Source organism: Fundulus heteroclitus, chromosome 8 (assembly GCF_011125445.2).
Source record: "Fundulus heteroclitus isolate FHET01 chromosome 8, MU-UCD_Fhet_4.1, whole genome shotgun sequence".
Classification (NCBI taxonomy): domain Eukaryota; kingdom Metazoa; phylum Chordata; class Actinopteri; order Cyprinodontiformes; family Fundulidae; genus Fundulus; species Fundulus heteroclitus.
This window is the reverse complement of record NC_046368.1, coordinates 24,392,788-24,417,867: the sequence shown is the minus strand read 5'-3', so window position 1 is coordinate 24,417,867 and position 25,080 is coordinate 24,392,788. Positions and strand designations below refer to the sequence as shown.

General features: G+C 40.6%; 1 protein-coding gene across 6 annotated transcripts in view; it reads right to left on the bottom strand.

Moving 5' to 3' along the window:
• garnl3 (GTPase activating Rap/RanGAP domain like 3) overlaps positions 1–25,080 on the bottom strand; it is a 126,591-nt gene that overhangs the window by 14,034 nt on the left and 87,477 nt on the right. For 4 of the 6 annotated variants that reach the window (XM_012866211.3, XM_036140405.1, XM_012866210.3 and 1 more), the window contains exons 5-21: positions 21,460–21,578; positions 20,629–20,693; positions 18,455–18,518; positions 18,264–18,290; positions 17,914–17,989; positions 13,686–13,784; positions 13,477–13,580; positions 11,492–11,600; positions 11,281–11,326; positions 11,050–11,156; positions 10,847–10,962; positions 10,280–10,402; positions 7,995–8,069; positions 6,599–6,713; positions 6,468–6,494; positions 6,258–6,362; positions 4,335–4,451 (exon numbers count right to left, since the gene is read on the bottom strand). In XM_012866211.3, the coding sequence (XP_012721665.2) occupies positions 4,335–4,451; positions 6,258–6,362; positions 6,468–6,494; positions 6,599–6,713; positions 7,995–8,069; positions 10,280–10,402; positions 10,847–10,962; positions 11,050–11,156; positions 11,281–11,326; positions 11,492–11,600; positions 13,477–13,580; positions 13,686–13,784; positions 17,914–17,989; positions 18,264–18,290; positions 18,455–18,518; positions 20,629–20,693; positions 21,460–21,578 (1,494 nt within the window). The remainder of the gene's footprint in view (positions 1–4,334; positions 4,452–6,257; positions 6,363–6,467; positions 6,495–6,598; positions 6,714–7,994; positions 8,070–10,279; positions 10,403–10,846; positions 10,963–11,049; positions 11,157–11,280; positions 11,327–11,491; positions 11,601–13,476; positions 13,581–13,685; positions 13,785–17,913; positions 17,990–18,263; positions 18,291–18,454; positions 18,519–20,628; positions 20,694–21,459; positions 21,579–25,080) is intronic. The other 2 variants (XM_012866213.3, XM_012866209.3) reach the window with 1 other exon arrangement.

The following is a 25,080-nucleotide window of genomic DNA, read 5'->3' as shown; positions in this document are numbered from 1 at the left end:
GTAACCAACACAAACAAATAACCTTTTTGTTTTCCCCACCTGGACCTCCACAGTTGTTTTGGGCCTTCCTTGGCATCTGGAAGATGACTCACATTTAAAGTAGTCAGAATCCCGCATCGAGTCATGGAGATCCAACTGTTTGTCCACCTGTCTCTTGTCAGCATTTCCACCTGTTCCCTCTGATCTAGCCAAATCTGCCCCTCCTCCTGACCTCTGTAGCATACCCCCAGAAAGTCATCAATTACAACCGGTTTTCAGTAAAGATCTGGGGTCTCATTTATAGAGCTGGCGTATGTAGCCACTGTTCCCTGTAGGATATAGCAGAAACCTGAGTATGTCACTTTCCACGCAAATGTTGCAATGGAAAGTAAAAAACAACAACAACTTGACGCGTACGCATGGATCACTCTGAAATTTCTGGCTACTCTACGTACTGTGAGTATCTTCATGAATAAAGAGCATACTTCTTTTAACCAAAAATGCACCAGAGAGTCAAAAACCTGAGTGAGACTTCTTAATTGTACAAAAGCTTTATTTTAATGTTATTTTCTATCTGCTGAGCTCATTGAGACATTTGAAGGTCAAATGAATGTACAGTAAATAGTACTTTGCACTGTTCTAACATGCTATATATAAAATTATAATTTTTTTTTTTTTTAGAAAAGTGTCTTTGTCTTTAGCGTCTTTAATGTATCTTTTGTAACATACCACAATTTGCGCATAACCTTATATTCTTGTCTGTCTGATTACATAAGTTTTAAATTGTAAATCATCAGCTGTTATTATTAGTTACTCAGTACTTGAGTAGACTTCTTACTGAATATTTTTTTTCTCTTACTTTATACTTTTACTTGAGTAAAAATATGTTGAAGTTGTGCTGCTCTTACTTGAGTACAAGTTTCGGCTACTCTACTCACCTCTGCTTGTTATATCACCTGTTTAGTTTCCATTCAGTATTTATGTTCATTATATTTATATGGGTATTGGTTAGATTAGTTCCTCTCCGGTTAGCTAGGATCTTTGGTATTATCAGTTCTGTTATTTTATACACCTCATCATTATGTTTGAGACATTGTTATGATTAGATTCAACTCCTGTTTAGTTTACTTCTTTTTTTCCAGTTCCTTTGCCTCTTCTCCGTAGTTGCCTTTGTTAGCCATGATATAACAATGAGCTCCTGGCTCATTAAAATTACACATTAACATTCATGAGGTGCTTTGCATTGACTTTTTATGGTTGAATCTGGACAAATAGAGGTCAGAACACGAGGCGGAACCTGGTATGCAAACATTCAGGTACAGCTGTGATCTATGAAGTAAAATTGCGTGCTTTTCTGCATGCAAATGGTTTTATAAATCTGCCTTATATATAGAAGAGATTCTTTGCAGCCTCCATCTTCATCTCTCCAAATCCTGCCTCCCTGTTCATCCTCAAAGAAGTCACATACAATTGTGCTGTTGGTGCGGTCCTATTCAAGAGGTCTTCTTTAGATAGTGAGCTTCATCCATATGCATTCTTCTCAATGCACATTCCCCAGCAGAAAGTTAGTCTGACATTGGGAGACAGGAGTTGTTGGCCGTTAAGCAGGCTCTTGAAGAGTAGAGACATTGGACAGAAGGCAACAAGCAACCTGTTATTGTATGGACCAATAAAAAAAACAACCCTTTCCTACACCCTGTCTGCCAAACTTGTGAACTCTTGACAATTGGTCTTTGTTTTTCTCTAGATTGAACTTTACCATAACTTATTGTCCTGGATCCAGAAATAAAAAACTTGATGATCTCTCTGAACAGATCCTCCAAATGAACCAGAACCCATTCTTCCCCAATCCTATACCATTGGGTCCCTCTCCTGGGGTCTAGAGAGTCTTGTCTAACGTGCTTCCCAGAGTGAACTAGATCCCGGTTACCCCAGTCATCCTTGTTCAATCCTCCATCCATTCCCAGGTTATTTATCGGGTTCACACATCTCCCTTCTCTTGTCACCCTAGAGTCAGCCACACCATGGGTCTATTGTGCCGTTATTTCTGGTAGTCATCCCCTAATAAGGATGAGCTGGACTTAAGTTCCACCTGCACCATTTGTGCCAGAATGAAAAGCTCCAATCATTCTCCTAGAGGTCTCCCCCAACCTCTCTCCATCCCATTATCCATGGCACTACAGATATAGTCAGAAGTCTTCTCACTTCCAAAAACGAATCAATCATTCTCATCATAATAGACAGGTTTTCCAAGGCTAGCCATCTCGGGGCCCTCTCCAAATTGCCTTCAATTGTAAAAACCGCCAGTAGTTTATTAATCAAATGTTCAACAGAAATCCTATCCCATCAACATCCTCAGTTAATGGAGTTATTTGGAAAGATTACTGCTCTGCATTAAGTCATAAATCCTGACTCACCTAAGGTGTTAACCCACATACCAGTGGGCAGTGTGAGTCTGTGAATCAGGAGCAGGAAAATACCTTCCAGCTTGATGCGTCCTCTTCTCCAACCCAGCCACCTGCATCTCACCTATGTAAAATATGCACATACTTTAAATATCTCAGCATATTCCGATCTTTTTGCTTTTTGATACCCCTCTCAGATACCAGCCCTTTCTCTTTTCGTTCTCTTTTCTTGGCTCCACCCTACAATCTGTCCGCATCCATCTCCATCGCTGTCATGGGATCTGGAACCGAACCAAAATAGTGCTACGAAAAACATCAGCCTAAAACAAAAAATGCTTCCCAGATCCCACCTCCTCTCTGGATAAAACTTTTTGGTCAGCTGTTAAAGACTACCCATTAAAATCATGCTCCAGAAAGCAATCACCAGGTTCCTAGGTCCGTTGGACTCCAATCAACTTCATCGACTTCATCATCATTCTGTCCACCATCCATCTCAAACCCCTTGAGACCCCTTCGTGTCCATTGCACCTTTCATGTCGCACAAATGAAGCCAGTAGTTAACTGCTCCTCGAGGCCTCTGGCAGATCCCCTCCCCCTACATGTGTCATTGATGATCATCCTGCTTACTCTATCTATCACACTGTTGATGGCCGAGGCCGTAGGTATCAATGCATCATGGACTCGGAGGGATATGGTCTGAAGGATAATTCTTGGGTTCCCCACTCCTGCATCTTGGATCCTGAGCTCATCTCTGGCTTTGAGAACTCTGCACCTTCCCCATCTGGTCAAGTCCAAGGAGCTATGTGCAGGTTAGCATATATGTGTGGTCCCTCTACCTCCTCTGATTGCAGGCTGTGAACGGCAGGTGGAATCTTACAGCTGAATATCGGTAAGCCCAATCAGGAGAAGCTTAATGAGTCAGATATCAGACTGTTTTGTTTTACCAGTGGTAATCATGCCTTCACTTCTTCACTCCTACATTTTTTGATGTCCAGCTCTTACCCCTTTGTTGTCCTCCTTTTCAGGAAACCAGCTTCCACTTCACCCTCCATTCCTGGACTCCAGTACTCTACCTCCTCACTCTCGGAGTTAGTTGGAGGACTCAAGATAAGATCCCCTCCGTGAATCTACTCAACGCTTCTCTGGCTACTCACCCGGTTGCCCCCCTGGTTCATGTCTGGACTCCTCCACATCCAAGTACCGCACTCACCTGCCTGTCCACCCTCCAACGCTCAACCATCTTTCTATCACGTGGTTCAAACATTTCATTGTTGTCCATAACTGTTGCAAGGGTCTCAAACAAAACTGACATGACACTGTATCATAAATTCACCTCAGTGCGAGCGCAGCAGTAGAAACAAGGTGTGCCGTGTTTAACGTTTGAAATCACAATATGGGAAAACTTAGCTGGGGGTGGGGGGGAGGTTGCATGAAGTATGTTTTCAATTTACCATAAAGAGAAGGAGATCATTTTTATAACTTTACAATGAGATTGTGCAGATTTTCTTACTTTAGGCAGGGCTGAATAACATCATGGAAATATGTCATTGCGATATTACTGAACACTGTGATTAACGCACATTTACTGACTATTTTCACTCCTCTGAGAGTTTTAGTGTCCCAGCTGCTAAAATTGTACACCAGTTGTGAGTATTAAGGGTAAACAGAGTTAATCAAACTGACTAAATATATTGTTGAAATGCAGAGGATGAAAAAATACAAAAACCAAACGTAATACCCTATCAAATATTGTGTCCAAGCAGTCCTTTGCAATTGGGGTTCTGTAAACAATTATGTTTTGATGGTGATGGGAAAACTCGATATACCGTGTAGCATTAGCCCTAAATAATATCTTTTTTTGTATTTTCATAAATACAAAAAAGGGCAGTTTTGCTCTACAAAAAGGATATCTCAAAAAGGATTTTAGGAATCAGTTTGCAGTGTGTTCACCTTTAGTTTTCTCCAGTTTGTTCTCTCTGCAGTCACACTTGCTCCTGACGAGCTGCCGTTCCTCCAAGCCTCTCTTGATCGCACCGAGTCTGAATACGTAGAGTCGAGCGTCCTTTCCTGAAAACAAAACAAGGTAATGTTTCTGTTTTAAAAGATGTTTTTTTTTTTATTTTCTCCATTTCTGGCATCCTCCCACCAGTGGACATAACTGCCGACCTGAGGCAAGATTACTCTACTCAAGACTCATATTTTCCCACAAGCTTTTTCAAGGCCCACGCGTGGGTCATGAAAATTTTGTTTGCGGTGACATCACATAATTACTGTCAAACCAACGTTAACTCTGTGTGTCAGTGATAGCAAAACCTAATCATCTGCATGGCAATTAGTCATCAAGGAGAACCAAACAAGAGACACAACCCATTTGTCTTTGTTTGCAGTGACTCCTTCTGTATACTGCCTGTACATACAGTAGATACTGCATGTACATATATGTATATGAACTGTCTCAAATTTTGTTATTTGGCAGTCACAAACTTTGATGAACTTCATTGGGATTTTATGTGATAGACTAACAGAATCCACATATTTTTAAGTGGAGGAAAAATGTCAAAAGACAGATGTGGTAAACAAAAAGCGTCATGATGACCAAGCAACACAGACAGGTCATGGATAAAGATGCCTAAGGAAGAGTGGCTTAAAAAGTACAATGCTGAGCTATGATATCGTCACAGGTATTTTCCTTCATATAAAAGTGGGAAGCACATGGCACAACGGCAAACTTGCAAAGACGTGGCTGTGCCCTTACATTGGCAGAGTGTACAAGAAGAGCATTGGGAAACAACCAGCCAAATAGGCCTAATGTAACTCTGGAGGAGCTGCAGAGTTCGACAGCTCGAAAACTCTAGCCTCTGAGTCTTTCTTTTAACCAATGCTGAATAAAAATCACGAGAACCCTGTATGCCTCAAATGCTAAATGAAATGTATTTTTTATGGCACACTGACCACATTCACCCAGCCATGCTTACAGATATACACCGGTGCGATGATCTAATGGTTTAAGTGCTTTGCCAAGAGGCGGGGGAGGAAGCTGGAACAGAACCCAAACTTTCATATTGCAAGATGACTAATCTTTCCCGGAGCAAAAGTTGCCTCTACTGAATCACGGTCAACATGCAGGGGTCACAAAAACCATGTGGAAAAAGGCGATCTGGTAAGCGGACAACAAGACTGAACCATTCGGCGAAGCATGGTGGTGTAAGGATTATAATGTGGGGATGGCTTTCTTCAGCAGTGGCAGGGACACTCTCAGGGTGAGAGGCTGAAAAAGACTTAAGCCTGGGGCAGACGTTCCCTTTCTGGCAGAACCGTAATTATAAACATCTTACCTGAGCTTTAATTGAATGGTTTAGATAAGAGCATGGTCATAGATTAGAATGGGTCCATCAAAAGCAATAACTGACTCCAAGTAATAACCCGTGTCAAAACTTTAAAATTGATGTCCACAGACACTCTACATTCAATGTGAGAAAATGTAAACCAGTTCAAACACCTTTGCAATACACATTATGTATTTATGCTTTTATGTTAAATGCTAAGAGAGCTGATCAGTGTTTTCCTGCTCTCTACCAGCACAGCCAGACACACATGGCACAAATTTAGCTGTCCATAGGTCAGCTTCCTTAGATCTCAGCTTGAGATCAATGGTACTTTGGACCAGCTCAGGAAGAAAGGGATAGCACATTTTCAACCAGAGAGGGAGAGAAAGAGAAAGAGAGAGATTAATTTAGAGAGGATAATGAGAATAAACATGTGTTGCAAATAGCTGATTCAGTGAGAGGATGGGAAAGAACAGAAAAAAAGGGGACTGTCTCTGATGTGCTGGGAGGAAGCATTAAACAGCATCAATCTTTCTTTCAAGCCTACCTTTGTCCGCTCGGGTGATCAGTAGGTCCTGAGGCTCTAGAATGTGCATCTGCTTCACTGCCATGGTTTTGTCAAACACCTGCACCGGAGGAAGCGTCGGCGTCTCTGAAATACAATACAGCCACCGCATCGGCAAACGAGGAGTGAAAAAAAAAACAAAAAACATCACAGCTGTGGAAGGAACAGAGTTATTGACTGAACGTCACTCACCGGCACATGGCAGGGCTGGATCAGGTCCTGAAGCATGGACAGCGTCATTATTATCATCATCTGAGCAGTAGCTTAACACTGTGCTCGGCATTGTGTGGTTATTTGAGACAGACAGAAGAAGATTATCTCACCGTCCAACATCATGACACCGGCTGCGTCAGTGGCCACCAGCAGAGACTGACCCCACGAGTCAGCACAGACAATCTCATAGGGGAACGTGCTGCAGAAAGACTGAGATTCCCATGGCTGCAGTGATTGGGAAAATGGGTTTATACCATGAAATACACAAGAATCAATAGGCAATAATAACAAGACCAATGCTACAGTTGAAATCAGATGAATACAAACACACGTAACCCCTTTTTTCTCACTGTCTGACAGAAATCAGACAAAACGTTTCCTGTTTCATTTTAATCAGAATGACCAAAGTGATTTCTATTTCCTAAATACCAGAATAATGAGAAAGAGAATGTACATACACTTTTCTATTCCTTTAAACAATTAGGGGAAAATAAGCTAGACAATGATTTCATGCATTTTTAAGCTTCTGATGGGTTAATTTACAGACTAAGCTAAATGGCGCCACACCAGTGGATGTATTTTCTGCAAACACCTCAAACAAGCTGCTTTCTGATGTGACATGGTTATGTCAAGCCATCACATTGTTCGAGAAGGAGACGGCGATCTGGATGGAAGATCGTGTGAGGAAGCTGTTAAGGAGAGGGTCATTACCAACTGAGAAACGAAACCTATACAAACCAGGGCTGAAAAGCCCTCCAGGAAGGAAGAAGCCATCACCCCGAAAGCATACATACAGACAAACATACAAAACCAATTACAGTTAGCAAATACAGAAAAGATCTTCATGTTTGGAGACATGTCTTATAGACTGATGAAACTAAAAGTAAGGTGCTTGCCGAAATGTCCATTGCTACATTGAAAAAAGAGAGGTTTGAAAGCCTGAGGACATAATCCCAACTTTGACGCATGAGAGTGGCAGCATTGTGTTATTTGGCTACACTGTAGGAAAGTAATTGCTCACAAAATGCTGCCTCTCACTAATTTGGCTTTTAACAAACAGACAGAACTATAAAATTGAATGCAGACACAACAGACCTAAAACAGGAAACAGCTCATTCTAAATCAATGTCAGACAGTGAGGAAAAACGTTAAGTGTCTTCTAATACAGTGCAAGGATATTCAATTAAATTACACTGATTCCAATGAAGGCAATTTACATAGTTTGACCATAGATAACTAATTCTAGTAACAGTTATTCTGGATCAACTGTTTTACAAAATGTACATTTTAAGAATTTGCATTGAGAAAACCAAAAATTATTTCTGTACATTGGTCAAGAATTTCAGTTAAGAATAACAAATATACATAACTTCCTTGGAAATACAACAACAAAAAAACCTGGATATCATCAGGGACCTGCTTGATACAGCTGACTGTTTAGCCCAAATTAGATTAACATTATAACATGGAGATTTGTTCAGTCTTGTGTCTATTTTTCTCTGTTACCTCTTTTCTGCACAGGCCTGTGGTAACAAGGCTCGTCGGTGCATCTCCTCTCACGATGGTCTTCAGCTTTAGAGCCTGGATAAGAGGTCACATCTGATAAAACTCATATGCATACAGTATTTAACAACAAATATGTACGTGGTCCGCTTTTTCCTAGTGTCTTAAAAAGATATGATAAAACCATGAAAAGAAATGTACACTGATCAGAGTAAACAAATGCAAAAATACTTGTACTCCTGGAGCCCTTTCATATGTGGTCATGTTGCAACCACAAATTAATGTATTTTATCGAAGGTTTATGCTAGAGAGCAATAAAAAGGTGGATGGATGACTTTAAGTAATGTTTTTGCGTAAGAATCTCAAAAGTGTGGTGGCCATTTGTATTCAGCCCTCCTGATCCCCATAAACAAGGCCATGTAGACATGAGCACAGAACATAATTTCTCCATCTGTTCAAGCACCTACCCTTAGATCATATTAAGTATCGCCAATTTAAGCAAAAGATGAAGCCAAATATCTCTATAAACAGGTGATCTAGAGAAAATGGAATAAATAAGAACCGATTGTACATAGAAAGGCTTAGCAACACACTATGGGGTCCAGTCAGTCATTAAATACTGAAAATGTTTTATTTATCCATTCCATGGGAGCACAATCGTTCCCTCTTCTGCCTTTGAATTTTTATGCTTTACCGCACAATGACTAGTTATTCAGGTTTTCTGCTTCTCTGCAGTAAATGACAAGAACAGGGCCGGAGACACTCAAGCGGTCAGCAAATGAAGAGAACACAGGAACAAAACAACTGAGGCAATCTCTTCGAGGTAACAGCACTTTAAGAGTTCATCTAAAAACCGCTGTTTACTTGTCAGTGTCATGGTGGGCGACAGACAGAATAATGGCCAAAACACTTTACGCACACAGACCGCTTGGTAGAACAATAACAGAGCTGTATGGCTATTAATTCCTGATAATCAGGTGGTTCGCTGACTTTGTAATTTGAAATAAAATGACTAGCTTTGTTAATGATTGCCTTTGTATTATTATGACTAATTGTTACTTCTTAATAATTGTTCTAGCCGAACCAACTCTATTTTGCACAAGAAGCCAAATATATTACAGGTGATCCATAGAATAAATGATCTTTTACTTTTGCTCACAAAAAGTGTGAAAATGTTCTCAAACACAGCCAAGAAAGGCAAGAATTAAAGAGATCTGAAATGAAAGATGATAGATGTGTATTTGGAGATGAGGTTGATGATGAAATGGTTACGTAGTGGCCTTTACAAAGAAATACTGTCCATTTCGATTGCTCCTCAGTTGAGCAAATATAGTATATTTCCAAAAGTGTTTCCTCAAATATATTTAAAAACACATATATGAACACCATACTTCCAAAAGCATATGAGTGGAGTCCAATGGCAACTTGCTTTAATGGCGGCACCATCTGACTGGGATTGTTATTGTCCCTGGGCTTTGCTGTGAGCTAAGCAATAGGGCTATGAATCAGGCTTTAGGGGTATAATAGGGGGTATAGGGGTATGAATCAGGCTTTAGGGGTATAATAGGGGGTATAGGGGTATGAATCAGGCTTAAGGGGTATAATAGGGGGTATAATCTAGAGAACATGTCTCCACTGCTCTGGAGTCCAATGCAACTTGCTTTAATGGCGGCACCATCTGACTGGGATCGTTATTGTCCCTGGGCTTTGCTGTGAGCTAAGCAATAGGGCTATGAATCAGGCTTTAGGGGTATAATAGGGGGTATAGGGGTATGAATCAGGCTTAAGGGGTATAATAGGGGGTATAGGGGTATGAATCAGGCTTTGTACCACTACATCCAACCCTTTGCATTGCCCTTGATGTAAGGTTTAGCTGCTGATGCTCAGCCATGGAAGCACATGAAGCTCCCTACTCACTGTTCTTCAGCAAACATGAAGACCGTGTGAAGTTTAGAGCAGTGTAACTAATAATTCAGCATAAAGTTGGAGACCTCAACATACCATATGCCCGACCATCCGCTGACCCATTTGTTGGCCGGGTTTCTGTTCTTCCAAATAACTTCCACTTTTTTTTTATAAAACCACTAACAGCTGAAAGAATAATACTTTGTAGTGTTGCCACATGGAAGTGAATTCAGTGTTCTGGGACCCAATACTGACAACCTGTTTTGTTTATTTTGTGCTGAAACCTTTTCGGAGTTAGTTGTACGTGTGCACGCTCAAATGTTTGCTGCTGCTTCCTGCAAAATGCTTGTGCGTGACGTTCGCGTGTGGGTTTGTAAATTTACCTGCCCTATTCTGACGAATTCGGCCTGCCGCGCCTCCTCCTTCTTACGCGCCGACTTCGGAGACTCAGGGAGCACGTCGCTGAAAGACCTCCGGTTTAACATGTTCTGGGGAGAAAAGGGAACCTAAACATGGAACACACGACATGTGGCACACACAGGGAAAGAGAAAGGGAAAAAAAAGGGGTCTTAGAGACTAAGCCTCAGGGGAGTGTTGAGCAGCAGCAGTGAAAACACAGTTTGAACCGAGTCATGTTAGGGGCAATGGCTGAAGGCAAAAAAGAGTGGAAAAAACCCAGGAGAACTGAGAACAAAAGTGATATGAGGAGAGGGAGTCCTGCTGAGAAAGTCAGCATTGCAGTGGTATCCAGTCGGTGTGGTGCAGTATGCGGAGGCAGACTGGGGGCTGCAGTTGGATATAGCAGAACACAGCCTAGCAGAGGTTATAGGCACTGCTGGGTGTCTGAGGTGACAGGCGTGAGGACTGAGGAAAAGATGCCTCGGAGGGCCGAAAAATTAAGCCCATCCTGCTTTCTGTACCGGACTGATGATCGAAAAATGCTGCATTACCTTGTGCAAGTCAGGCATGAGGTCTTGGTAGAGCGAGCGGATCAACATGTCGAGGGTCCGCTGACGTTTCTGTGCAAACGTTGGCGTCTCCAGTGTGGCTTTCTCTCCATTGATTACTGAGCAAGCAATATCAGAGCATTAGAAACACGCATGATTTGGACCTCATTAATAGATCTGATAGCTGTGCCTGATTGTTTTCATACATTTGACTAATAAAAAGTCCCTGAATTCATGGTGGTCGGTAAATACAGGCGGAGATGGGAGAGGGGGTCCAAACAGTGGGACACTCTCCTCAGAGAAAATCTTCAACCTGTGGGGGAGAGCAGCTTTGTGAAATAACTCTAAGGAAATATCTCTAAGCGGATAGAGCAAATTTAGTGAACAGCAAATGCTTAACTGCAATAATTAAAGCAACTTTGTGCTCACAAACTCACCTGTAGCTGTCATTCTGGCTATTATACCTAACTAATGCAAAAATATCTGCAAATAAATGTATAGGAAAACTAAATAATAAAGGAAGCAGACTGTTTTTCACAGATAATTTCAGTGTGCTGCTTTGCATTTTTAAGAAACTCGAGCAAGCAAGGCTCATGTCTCCAATGACTACTTAATTTCTTTGACATTCATCGTCCATGCGAAGGATACGGGTGAAGTGTGACCGGATCATAGATGGTTTGAAGGATGACGACGCCTCGTCCCCCTCCTGAAATACTATGGTAACAATGTCGTTTCCAATGTGCCTTTTCCTCTCCACCTGCCAGACAAACAGAGACGAGAGACAGCGGCGTAAGCAAAGAGCCCTGACATTTTATCTTCCTATTATAATAGTGGGTCTTTACATTGCATGGCTAAAATATTCATCTCCCTAAAACTATGACATCTTGTCATGCTACAACGAGGAAATCCACTGTAGTTATGTGTTTTTTTTTTGTGATTGATCTACACAAAGTAGCCAATAAGTCTGAAGAACAATTCTACATTTTTTTAGCTCTCTTTCAATATGTAACTCTGAAACATGTATCATGCATTTGTGCAGTATGTCCAGTGTCACCGGTTACTTCAGAAGTCAAGAACAGCATTTCGCATTAGAACGCTAATGCGAAATGCTGTGTTGAGGAAAAACGAACATTACACCCTGAACACACCATCACAATGTTGAAACATGGTGGTGGCAGGATCATGCTGGAGGGATGCTTTTCTTCAGAGATGAATGCCAAACTGGTCAGAGTACAAGTGAAGATGAACAAGGTAAATACAAGGCAATACTGAAGTAAACCTGTTAGAGGCTGCAAAAGATTGGAGAATGGGAGAAGAGTCACTTTCCAGCAGGACAGCAACCCTAAACATACAGTCGGAACAACAATGAAATGTTTCGGGTCAAAAATTAGCGACGCATTTGAATGGCCCGATCAAAGACCAGACCTAAATCCAATTGAGAATCTGTTGCTTGGAAGACTTGGAAATTGCTGTTCACAGACGCTCTCCATCCAATCTGAATGAGCTTGCTCCATTTTCCAGAGTAAAATGGGTAAAAATGTCAGTATCTATATGTAGAAAGGTGATAGAAAGACATACCCTTGCTAAATTGCAAGTCTAATTCCCGGGTAACAAGAACACACTGGCATGAAGAAGTGGGCACAAAAGAAGCTCAGAGTCAGATGGACCCAAAACCATGGGAGGCCACTGGTATCATCCTAAAAATATATTGTCTCTCAGAAAAATTAAAAGTAAATCAAGGTGCCAACAATCATAAAAAAAAGAAAGGAATTTAAAACAACAGTTGCATAAGATGAACAAAAAATGGCCACAAAGAACAAGGACTCATGAAAAGTGGCAAAAGGCAACACAATTGTGACATTTGATGTCACCTAAAACCAATACAATGAATATTAATTATATTATATATATTAAAAATATGTAAATTACTGTAGTTGCAGTAATTTACAAAGGACTGTTCCATATTGAGCACAAATAGCTTGCATTGCAGAGAAAGGTTTTATAGTTCTGCTTTATGTGTTTTATTTGACAACACTAAATTTGGGATTTTTTTTTTTAGGAATACAAACACAATATCCAAACCTATGGTCCCTCTTTTTTTTTTTTAGAGTCAAGCTCTATTCATCACACCCCTGAGGCTGTAGTCTAGTATCATAATTCTCTATAAACTCCATGACTAACTCACAATAATAGAATATGCTCCAGGTAGATGGCGAAGAGAAAGAAACACGTGACTTTAGAGGCTGAGGTGAAATATCCCGGTGGGATACGGTTTATCTGCAGCTCCTTTCTGAGACGGAGAGAAGTCGTGCAACACCACAGCCACCACACGATGAGCACATACTGTTCCCCATTACTGACCGCCAGAGTCTCTGATCTTTAAACAAAATCCAATTATGTATCCGACCTGCGAGCCAGCTACTCTTTTACATCACATGCAGAGGCATTATATAAAAGAGCAACAATGTATTTTCAATGCATTCTCTTCCTCTGTTTCTCTGGTTAAAGCTGCAGCATTTAGTCGCTGTCACTGTCCTGGATTCCTCTCAGGGCAGTTTTATTTATTTTTTGGCTGAAATAACAGATCTATTACACATTTGAAGGTTCTCCTTTACAGATATACGGACACAGACCTGCTGTTTGTTCTCTTTAGAGTAGGGAAGCATGGTGGAGACGTGGAACATGAGCTCATGCCCCTGATACACCGTGTAGATGGACTGAAGTCCCGTAGTGTCATCTGCAGAAACAAAACAGAAGCATAGTTCCACATAAGCATACAAACAAATAACATCCTTTTGAATATCTTTTCTGTGAAAGATGGAGCAGGTGGTGGCGCTCTTACTCTTGGTGTCGAGCCCTCCGCGATAGCCTGCCCATCCCTGCAGTGTAACGGTATCACCCAGCAGATTGAGGAACTTGTCAAAGTTCTCGCTCCCCGTCTCTACAAGAAACATGAAAGCGTGTCAGAATGTGAACTGTATCGCTGTCATGTAATCAGCATTCCCACCCTTTTCATTTTTTTTTTTTTTTTTTTTTTACATAATTGCATATGAACTGAGACGCCTTTTAATCTAAAACCCTTAAATAAAACCCAGCACAGACAACAGCCTTGGAAAGGCAACCGAGTAGTAAAGCCACCCGGGTGTGTAATTTAACCTCATGTAGCTGTTCTCTGAAGAACACTGAGGAGATAGATCTCATTAGGGAACCGAGAGTGTCGTCAAGGCCAATTGAGGCAACAGAAAGGCCAGTGAGAAAACGGGGAAGAGCGGAGAGCCTTCCCAGGCATAAACTACTCGTCCAGGAGGTCACAAAAGAACCTAGAATGACCTGGTGCACTGCAGGACTCATGTCTCTGGCCTTGTACACATGTAGCCGAGTCTTTATAAAAAACACACCACTGAGCGTTGTTTTAAACACGCCAGTACATAGGGGGCAGTGTCCTGCAAAAGCTAAAACCCATGTCAGCCAATCAGAATGCTTCAAAACAATGGCGACCTTAAAAGCATCGTGCTTCTCCGTTGGAAGGGAGAGTTGGTGTAAAACAGCTGACCTCCAAGCGCTCTTTCCCCTTTGCATCTCAATTTATCGGAGCGGCTGAAAGCGTCTGAACCAGCTGTAACATCTATAACGATCCATGGATGCTTTGACTTGAGAAGTCTCGATACCGAGGTTAAGACAGGAAATGAAGTGTGGTTGCCGGGGTATGGTAATTGGAAATAAGCAAACAGAGATGCCTTTGATTTCGTAGCAGTGAATTTATCCAGTTGAACGCTGATTAGACACATACTGTAAACAGTCAATCAAAACACCAAATAAAAAATCAGCACCTCTCTGATAGCATTTATTTTATCTTCACTGCACGACCAAGACTAATACAATGGTCGCACACGTGACATCAGTGCTGCTTTATTTGTCGTAGACTGTGATGCACCGGACCCTAAAACTCCATTTTGTCATGTAGGCTGCACATACAGGCTCAGTAACGAAGTTTTTAGAAATCTCCACTTTGGTCGACGTTCTCAGAATCACTTGTTTTTAGAGATGTAAAATGTCATTTATGTGTAGATGAAAGGCCAAAATGCATAAAATGTACTCGTTTTTCCCTGATATCCAGCTATGTGCAGACTAGACCTCGGTGGTATGTGTTCATGTTCCAACAATAAGAAGGAAGTTAGATAAAAAAAAAAAGTGGTTGCAGAGTTCAAATCTAACACCATTGCTGGGGAAAACTAACACACAAAAAACATAAAGGCCTGTCTGATATGTTCCAAACAACATCTTGATCATTTCCATGACGTTTGTAAAAATGTTTTGTGGATTGAAATATGAAACATGAAACATTTTGGAAATTGTGTGTCTCTTTACATTTGGGGAAAAAAAAACATTCTATTATACTTTTCCTTGATAAGTGAAATCACATTTTGAAAAACTGCTTTTTGCATTTACTCCTTTCATCTTGCCTGATGCAAAAATTTCTGTAACGATTTAAATATGACATAAAAGCACGAAACAAAACAAAACAAAACATAATGGTGCCTTGATCACGAAACTACAGGACAATAAAACCTTTTAGATCAAGGCGTCTTTATACGTTACGATACTCTATTCAGACAACATAAATCCCACTAGGAGAATCTGTGGAAAGAAAAAAAAACCCTGCTGTAACAGATTTTAAAAAATTTACCCCAGATGTGGGAAGCTGGCACAGACATCCCAACATGTTACATAAAATTCTAATGAAATACATTCAAATCTATTGCTCAGGACACAATCTGGAAAAGGTTTGAGGCGTAAGAATACTGTTGCAAAGCACAGGAGCATTGTGGGCATACGATTTAAACACTTGGTTAATTTCTTTCTGTGACCTGAGTTTATTAAACACCTTACCTTAGAATATAACTAAGCTAATAATTCATAGCATGCATCCAAACTAAGCAAAACCACACTTAAAAATGCAGAAAACATAGAAACCTGCTCTCAACTCTCTTTATCCTTTTAATAAAAGATAAATACTTTTTTTTTTTAAAACCAGCATGGCTGAGATTTATTCATCATATGTTAATATATTCATAGTTGGTCCGATGTTAAAAGGAAGAAATGTATTTTTTAAAGCTGGAGTGGCTATCTGAATACCTGCAGTGAGGCCAGACCAGCTGCCAGCTACAGCGAGTACAGAACTGTGACCCAGATTGATAATCAGTCTGACACGAGCTCTAACCCGGGGCTCACTCTGACTATGGCGCGGGTAAGCCCCAGATTCCACATCCTCCGTGACCGCTCCGTTCCTTTCACGTACGTGCACATCCAACCGATGGAGCAACTATGTTGTTATGTTAATTTATGAGAACTATTTCACAATCTCCGTTAATACTCCGAAAGTCACCGTCAGCGGACACGCTCTCTGTTGTTCACCGTCAAAATATGGAAAAAGTTAAATTATCTGCTCTGTTCTGGTCCTGGGCTCCGGACGGGTCAAACGCCACAATTGCAATCGTAGCAAGAATGTTAAATTGTGTAAATAGAGGTCGTCAACCTCATAATACATTTTTATTTTATTTTATTTTAAATATCAGATGCAAACCCCAAATAAGAAAGCAGATTTGTATTTTGAACATTAAATTTGAAACGTGGTAATCTTCTCCAAATAGAATTGTATTCAATTTCTAATGATAATGATCACACATGCTCTCTTCGGGCTCCAAGAAACTTTGGAGTGGAGCTAGACGGAGTAACTCCAGATGCAGTAGGCTTTGCTTTTTACGGACTCGGCGAGGCGTTCTGGAACGGAGCGGACACGCACAGGAGCGGAGAATGCGGAATTACAGGGTTACGGTCCTGATCCAGCTCCGATTTGCCGCAACCCCCCCCACTCACACTGCTCCTAGGAGTGTGAGTGGGAGGTTTGCGGTTCGGGCTGCAGAAACGGACCTGGTGGGAACACAAGTTCATGTGTTTTTTTTCTGTTGCTATCCCTCATAAATGATTAAAAACGTTTTTTTAGGGCAAAACTGGTTATCTGCGTGGATAAATATCCTATTTCATCCTCCAATAAGCCCCTCTGTTTCCTCATGTTTCTGTGTTGCCATTTTGTATCGATCGATAGATCGATTGATTGATTGGTTCTCACCTTGATGCTGTATCCCTTTTTCTGTTTATGAACGGGAAATTGATTTCTCCATGATGTTCTGATATGAGGCTCGTAGAGATGCTGTAGATGGGTTTAATTGATTAATAACGGCTGTTCTTTGCCAAACTGCTGCTTTACCACGAGGCATTTCAGAGGCTCAGGCCCAGTCTGGCATTATTTAATTTAGATTTATTAGTCGCCATCTGGCTTTCTGATAGTTCTTCTGAACTGCCGGTAGATGGCGCCACATCTGTTTATGTCTGCTCATCTCGCCTGAGGAGGTGGTTATTTTTAGGCTCCAATATGACTATTAAAACGCTACCTGGACCGATGCTTGATGTATATGTCCTTATTTTATCATAATAAACTGGATTTTGGTCTTTTTGGTATGCATATAACATCGCTAAATAACCTTATACTGTCCAGAGCCCGAAGTTTCCTGTTCAGCTTGTAAAATTCAGGAGCTAGAAAAAAAAAAACCTACGGTCTGACCTGCAGGGATCAAGATTAACCCGCTGAAGATGAGGCAATTTTCATCTCCCAGAAGGAGAGCATGAAAGCTTCACCCATGCATTCCTCCTCTCACCCTTTCATAACATATAATTGTATTTTTGTCACACATCATTCATTGTATAAAATATGCATGCGCTGTGTGATCATTGACTGGTCTTTGGGATTTTGTGTGCGTCTTAGTGTGTGCCGCGGGTTGAACAGAGAGGGGGTGCTTGTGCAACCAAACCCTGAGCTTCCAATAAGTTCTCAGCAGAAAGAAGTAGTGATCTGATTCTCACATAAACAAATGTGCAGAGTTTAAACTCAACACACCAAATAAAAAAAGCACCATAACATATATATAAAACCCCCAATGACATACCATGTCATCAAACTGACAAAATACAGAAATAACATGTGTCAAGAAAGTAAGCACAGAGGGTTTTACCATTGCTAAACATTTCGTCATCTGTTAGCTGTCCATCTTTTGCATACAGCACACCAAATTTAAAGTTGACTGAACCCTACAAAAAAAAAGAGATTGTCACTATAGTAAAGAAACAATGGAAATACAGATATTATTTGTTGAAATATGCACAAAATCATAAAATGTGACCCAACACATGCATGACATTTACAAATTGAACCAAAAACAGTATATGGATCAAAGGGAAATGTAAATTGAATATAGCTTTTTTTCACACTTGAATGCACATGGGAAAATACACTTAATAAAACAACATTATGGATAAAATATACACAAATTAACTCCAGAAATAGTACTTCATACTTTCATACCTCCTGTTCTTCCAACACCAGCAGGTCCTGAGGAAGAAGGAAATAAAAACCGTCATTCGTGCTAACCAGCACAGCGGCGAGAGATGACATAGCCTGAGGACATTATAAAGTGTGTTGCTGATCAGGCTTGGCACGAAATGAACCACGGCTTCTGAACGGGACGCCGGCTGTGGCTCCGATGTCGTTCTCACCTTCTGAATCTCTGGGTTGAGGATCTCCCTGGGGCCTTTTTCAAACCTGTCCATGTTCATTGCACTGTAATAGAAGGAAGAAGATCAGGAAATGAAACATAGGAGGGAGCGCAGAAAAGAAAAAAAAAGAGAAAGAAAGGGAGGGATTTAGGAATCACTGAAGACAAATGGCTCAGAAGGTTATACTGCAAAATGATAAGTGGAACGGGGGATTTTTCATCCAGCCTGAAAGAGTTGTGCCTGTTTGAATTTCACAGGTGATCCTTCCCAGCCTGAGGAATTCATCATTTCTAATTTCCTCTCTTGTACCTTCTTATATCCTGTTTCTAGTTCCTCATAGCATTTCCTATCTGAAACACAATGTCTTATGTACAAAACATTTATTATACAAAGGAAATATATGTGGCATTCTCATGAAAAATCCTATCTGAAATGGTACTGAACACATTTTTTAGGGCACATTTAATCTGTTTATCCAATTTACTAGTTGGAATAAAAGCTTAGGTTATAATTCTTTTACAGTTTCACACATTTCTTTCCGTGACAGAAAGAATAAGCATATAATCAAATAGGTTATTTAAGCAATTCGGTTTGAAAAGGTAAACTCATACGTCATTTACAATAGATTCTCTGCAGATTTATGCTAACTCTTTGCGCAGCCACAAAATATTACTGCAAGTAAAGCAGGCTGTTCAGGAAGCGGTACCCAAACATGTTAAGGAAAAATTGAGTGGGAGGAAAAAGTGTGGTTGAAAAAGCTGCTAAAGCATCAGGGCTAGTAGTGGTCTTTAGAAGATTATAAAGCTAAGTCAATTCTAGAGGATGGAGGTGATTCACAAGCTGCTGTTTGACTAATCAGGGCTTCCTTAACATCTCAGAAGTGCCACAGGCTAATTGTATCCATGCTATGCTGCACTGATGCAGTAATTCATGCAAAAGGAGCCCAGACCAATTATTGAGTACTTATACATTGACATTGTTGATTTACATTTTCCTTTTATAAGACTGTTTGGCTTATATATTATTCAAATTCTCTGTCAAACTGAATCTTAATTTGCTATAAGTCATAAGTATAACAAATATTAAAAAAAGCCAATGGTTGAAAATGTATTCTCTTATTTTAATGTTAAGGATAGGCTTTCTTACCCATAATTGGCTATGTCCAATTTCTAATAATGTCACCACCCTTCATGCGAAGGATAACGTTTGTATTCCTCAGTGCAGAGTTGTCCTTTGTGAATATTTAAACCAATAGTTGTATCTTGATCATACAGCATGTACTGTCAGAGCGCTTCAAAAGTAAAACACATACTTTGAAGATGCAACAGGACTTGGTGTCTCACAAATTCCTCTTTCCAAACACCAACACTGTGGCAAGTTAGGAAACACTTTAGTGTAACAAGAGGCCACGCGGCAGTAAAGAAGCTTGTTGCTTTTGAAACCTAGAAAATGTCATGAGTATAAAAACAGATGTTTGTCACTCGACGTTCCTCTGCCATCATGCACTTCTGCAGTTTTGATCTTTCTAATCTAAGAAGAAAGACCCCAACCTCCAAGTAGGAAAAGGTGGTGCTTGCCCTCGTATGTTTTGTACAGATCGACTGTCAAGTTGTACCCTCCTTGAAGATGCTCCATTCCCCCTTCAATAGCTAATCATGTGACATAAATTTCTACATTTCATTCATACTGACATAAGGCAACTTGGTTATGTGACTGAACACCGTCTCCCAGCGGAAGTCAACGGGCTCAAACACAATGCAATGGAAATACGGTTTATTATAAATTCTTCAGAAAATAATATACAAGTACATATAATATAATATGAGAATATTGTCATCATCCATCCCCATTCACAAATTCATCCTAAATAAATGAGATGATAAACAATAGTTAGGTTCATGGGATGTTTAAGGGTACGAATTGGAAGGAGGTCGGGACAAAATGGCAACACATGAAAGTACTAAATGGAAAAGTGTACTGTAGTATTGAGCCACAGACTGCATTTGTTGAAAAGTAGCATATAAAAGATCTAACCTGTAAAACCTACATAGTAAAAAAAAAACTTCTGGGCCCCAATTATATGGACTACTGAGGCTCTGACTTCAGCGAATGTCTTACAAGTAACACGTCTTAGCACCAGGTACTGCTAAAAATTAAAAAACAAAAAATCTCACCTTAGGATGGACTTGACTGATAGTGATTTAGTCGGGCTGTAAGGGAGGCTGATCTTCAAGGTTCCCTGAATGAATAAGAGTGACAAACATCTGGGATTAAAAACAGAGTCCTTCACTTTTTTATCTGAAAAAGTGCAGGTTTTAAACCTGCTTTCCTCGCTGCTCATTATGGATTTCCAGTGCAAATGAGGGGCATTCTATAACTCTACCCAACAGGTTGCTCAGACCACATGGGCTTTTCTTCAATTAGAGACAGAATAATTGCAGAGTTGCTCTGTTGCCGAACACAGACAACACAAACATCCTGGACCGGTTGAGAGTCCTGTCAGAAACAAGACAAATCAATGTGCTCATGCGGCGGAGGTGCGCCGCCCTAATTAGGTTCACTGGCTGCAGACCAAAATTAGATCTGCACTATCCTGGTCGTGTAAGTGAATCACTAAACAGCAAACACACATTAATCAACATGCAACTTACACACACCTACACACTGGGACTTAAAAGTGGAATGGCATAGTTCCCAAGCACAGCAGCTTGAGCTTCTTTACATACCCTCAAGAAGAAGAAAATATTGATACTAAGGGTTCGTTTGTCCACTAATAGTTCAAGAACACTTGTTTTATTGAAGATGTTGTGAGGGTGTGGTGGTTGTAAAATACGTCTTTTAATAATCTTCTCCAATGATCTTCACAAACAAGAGTGTTGCTATTAACATAACTTTTACATCCCAGATAAAAAGGTTTTAGAAAAGGTAAAACATCTTTAATTAGAAGTCTAGCTTAGTGCATCTTTATCAAAATCCATTGTGAGGCGCACAGTTGGTCATCTCACCGACTTTCTCCAGAGGATAGCTCGGTACTGAGGGACCCGTTGGTTGTTCTGGTCCGACAGGACGACCGACAGGTAAAAAGGGTTTTTCTCGGCATCTGTACCCACATAGTTCTGGTGGACTGGAGAAAGGAAAAGCAAACACATAGACTCCAGTTATACAGTGCATTACAAAAGTATTTGTTCCTGTTAAAAGTATTTTTTTTTTCATGTTGCAGCCACAAACGTTAATGTGTTTTGGGGGATTTTAAAATCTGAAAAGTGTGGTATGCATTTGTAAACAATTACAGATGGGATAAGTCTCTACCAGATTTGCACATCTGCAGAATGTCTTTGTCCATTCTTTTTTCGTGCAATAGCTCAAGCCATCACAATCTCCAGCTGTTTGTGTTTTTTCTTTTCTGCATGTAATTTTGACCAATTTCCTAGGCCGTGCTCTCTTTAGTTGTTCTCCTTTACGGTTCATCTCTAGGTGTTTGTTTATGTTTTTGCTTTTGTGGATTAGTTTAGTGGTTTTGTTATTAGCTCATTCTCTGTACCGGCTGTCAATCTGTTCCATTAGATTCCTTTTGTGTTTCTGTTCAGCTGTGTTCATTGCACTCCTTTCCTTGGCTCATCTGTGCCATCGGTCTCAGTTGATCCTTGATTCCTCCTGATTCCTGTCACCTGTTTTCTGTCTCGCCTTTCTCCATTCCTCCCTCTATACTAAGCTCCCTGGTTTCATTACTCATAACTGGTCTCTTCTGCTGACTTCATGTTTCCCGAACTGTTTCTCTGTCAAAATCTTTGCCGTGTGTTCTCTTCATGGTTTGTTTCCCTGCCCTGTTCCTCATATTGTTCATTTTCTTTATTTCTTACAACACCCCCACATTCTGCACTTGGCTCCTCTGTAACCCACAGAAACAAGCTCAGTCGGATTGGATCAAAAGCGTCTGTGAACATCAATTTTTAAGTCATGACATAGATTCTCAGTTGGATTTAGGCCAGGACTTTGACTCATCCATCCAAACAAGTGATCATGTGTTGACCTAAATAACTCCCTCTTGGTGCGTGTGTAGTGTTGTTGTCTTGCCCGAAGGTGAAGCTCTGTCCCAGTCTCAAGCGTTTTGCAGCCCCCTAGCAAGTTTTCTCCCAGGATTGAGCTGTAACTGGATCATCTACCATCTAATCAGCTCTGAGCAGCTTTCCCATACCTGTTTGAAAAAAACATAGCCTAAGCACCAAGGCTAGCCACTGTCGTGCTTATTAGTGGGGAATGGGTGTCCGGGTGCTTTGCAGTATTCGGTGTCTGCCACAAATATTTAGCATGCAAATGATTTCTCATTGAACTAGGACACCCTCTTCCACATGTTTGCTGTGTCCCCAGGGCTTGTGCCAAACTGCTAGTCTAGGTTCTCGTGGATGTCAAAGCCTTTCTTATTGCCGCTCTTCCATAAAGGCAGGGGCGTCACTACTTACTTTCTGACGAGTGTGCAAACACATTACAGACGCGAGACAACAGTAACCTGTCATATAACTAGTAGAAACTTTAGCTAACCTCAATATTTACAAGCCTTTTCTTGATACACTGACATGACTTAATTGTTGTCTTTCAACAACTTTGAAGAGCTTTTTTTTCATCCCTGTGACATCTTTATCCTTCTCCCTGTTCCGTTTTCTGGTTTGTGCCCCTGAGAGCTTTTTTTTCTCTGCCTCTTCATCTTTATCTCCCAGATGACAACATGATTTGAATCATGAGAGGATGCATACCGCCATCCCTACGCGCAGCACATAGTGCATGCCCACTTTTGGTGCCACAACAAAAAGGAAGGTGAAATGCACCTGAGCGTAGAAGATGAAGTGCACAATTATTAGTTGTCCTTAGAATAGATTGCTTGCTCAAGCTGTGGATCCATGGACACAGATGGTTAACCATATCTTGTCAGGTTTGCAGTTGTGTCATACTCTTTGAATTTCTGAGTGATGGACTGAACAAAGTCTCTGTAAAAAAATGTAAGTTTTAGATATGTTTTTGTAACCTAACCTCTGCTTAAAACTTTTCCAGAACTATATCCCTGACCTGGCTGCTGTGTTCCTTGGTCTTCACAGTGGTGTTTGTTCATCAACGTTCTCTAACAGTGGCAGATCAGCTGTATTTATACTGAGATTAAGTTGCACGCAGGTGGACTATTTTCAGTTGTATGACTTCTAATGGCAAACTGTTGCACTACATGTTATTCATGGGTTTCCTCTTCACAAAGATATACTATTTTGTATTGATCTGCAATCTAAAATTCTAATAAAATAAATTAATAAAGTGTTTGTATTTCTAATCTGAAAAAAAAAAAACTACTTAAGTGCAAAATACTTTTGCAGATCATGCAGGATAAAAATATCACAATGTCATCAGTAAAAACATGCACCCATCGCCTCCTTTGTTGTCTTAGTATTTTGCACAGTCTTTATATACATATTATATAAGTTTACCTCACTAGGTCTTGACATTCTAATCAGAAACCCAGGCTGTAAAACAGTTCATCCATACATTCATACCTCTTTCTATTCACTTGATATTGTCACATCTTTATAAACAATTCCACACAAATCTCTAACTCCAATTAGGCTCCAGTTCTTTCCAGCCATTCACTCATTGGCACATTTTATGCTTTAGGTAAGCAATGCCAAGCTGTGACCTAAGGCTTCTCCAATCTAGGGAAAGTCTTTATTTTATGCTATGTAATGCCAGAAAACTGACATTTATATCACCCAATAATCAAGAAAACGAGGATTCGTGCAACTTTGTAGCTGTGGGGTCTCCATCATACAGGAAGTGGCCTTCAGTTCATGATGCATTGTGTGACGCTGTGCTCAGGCTGTGAGACACAGATGGCTCAGCTGTGGTCCAAACAGGTCGAGCCAACTTTCTTCAGACGTGGCTCATTTTTAACTCCCTATTCCACAGCATCATTAGACCCTAAGTGGAGGACAAAATGCGTTTTCTTTTTTTTTATAGTTCCCTTTTTATCTGTCAAACTTTCCCCCTCACAAGTGTCTGTATCCATCCCTGGTGGCATAATTTATCTCAAGCTTTCAGACGGCTGTGCTCATTTTGGCTTAAATCATGGCTAACAAACAGACTTTTATCTTGTGTTGTGCCACTTGCACTGCCACCTACACCGCGAGTCAGAGAAGAGTCAGGTTGTTCATGTTAATGAGGATGTTGAAACGATGAGAGGCAGAGAGGTGAGCGAACAGGTGACTAATTTAAATGTTTTTTTTTTCTGACAGTCTTCTTTATTGTCGGCTTGATGTGCGGTGTTGGACATTGCGGAAGGCGACACTTGAGCGTAAACAGCCTTGTCTTGCAGAGGCAAGCCTTTGTCTGACTACTGAGACTGAGCTACATTTCCTCCATGAGTTTCCTCCATGGGTGGTGTTTCAGATTAGACTTTAGCTGAGGCTCTTAGTTGGAATATGGTTCGCTTGCTGGCAAATGTTACTTACAAATGAAGAGTGGTGGAGCACAATAACAAAGCTAAATTAATAAGATATGAAGCATTCTGCGGACCAGGGAAGATATTCAAAGTATGATTTTATTTCTGCAGGCCCTAAAAGCCAGCTCACTGGGTCTGTCTCAGCCTCACC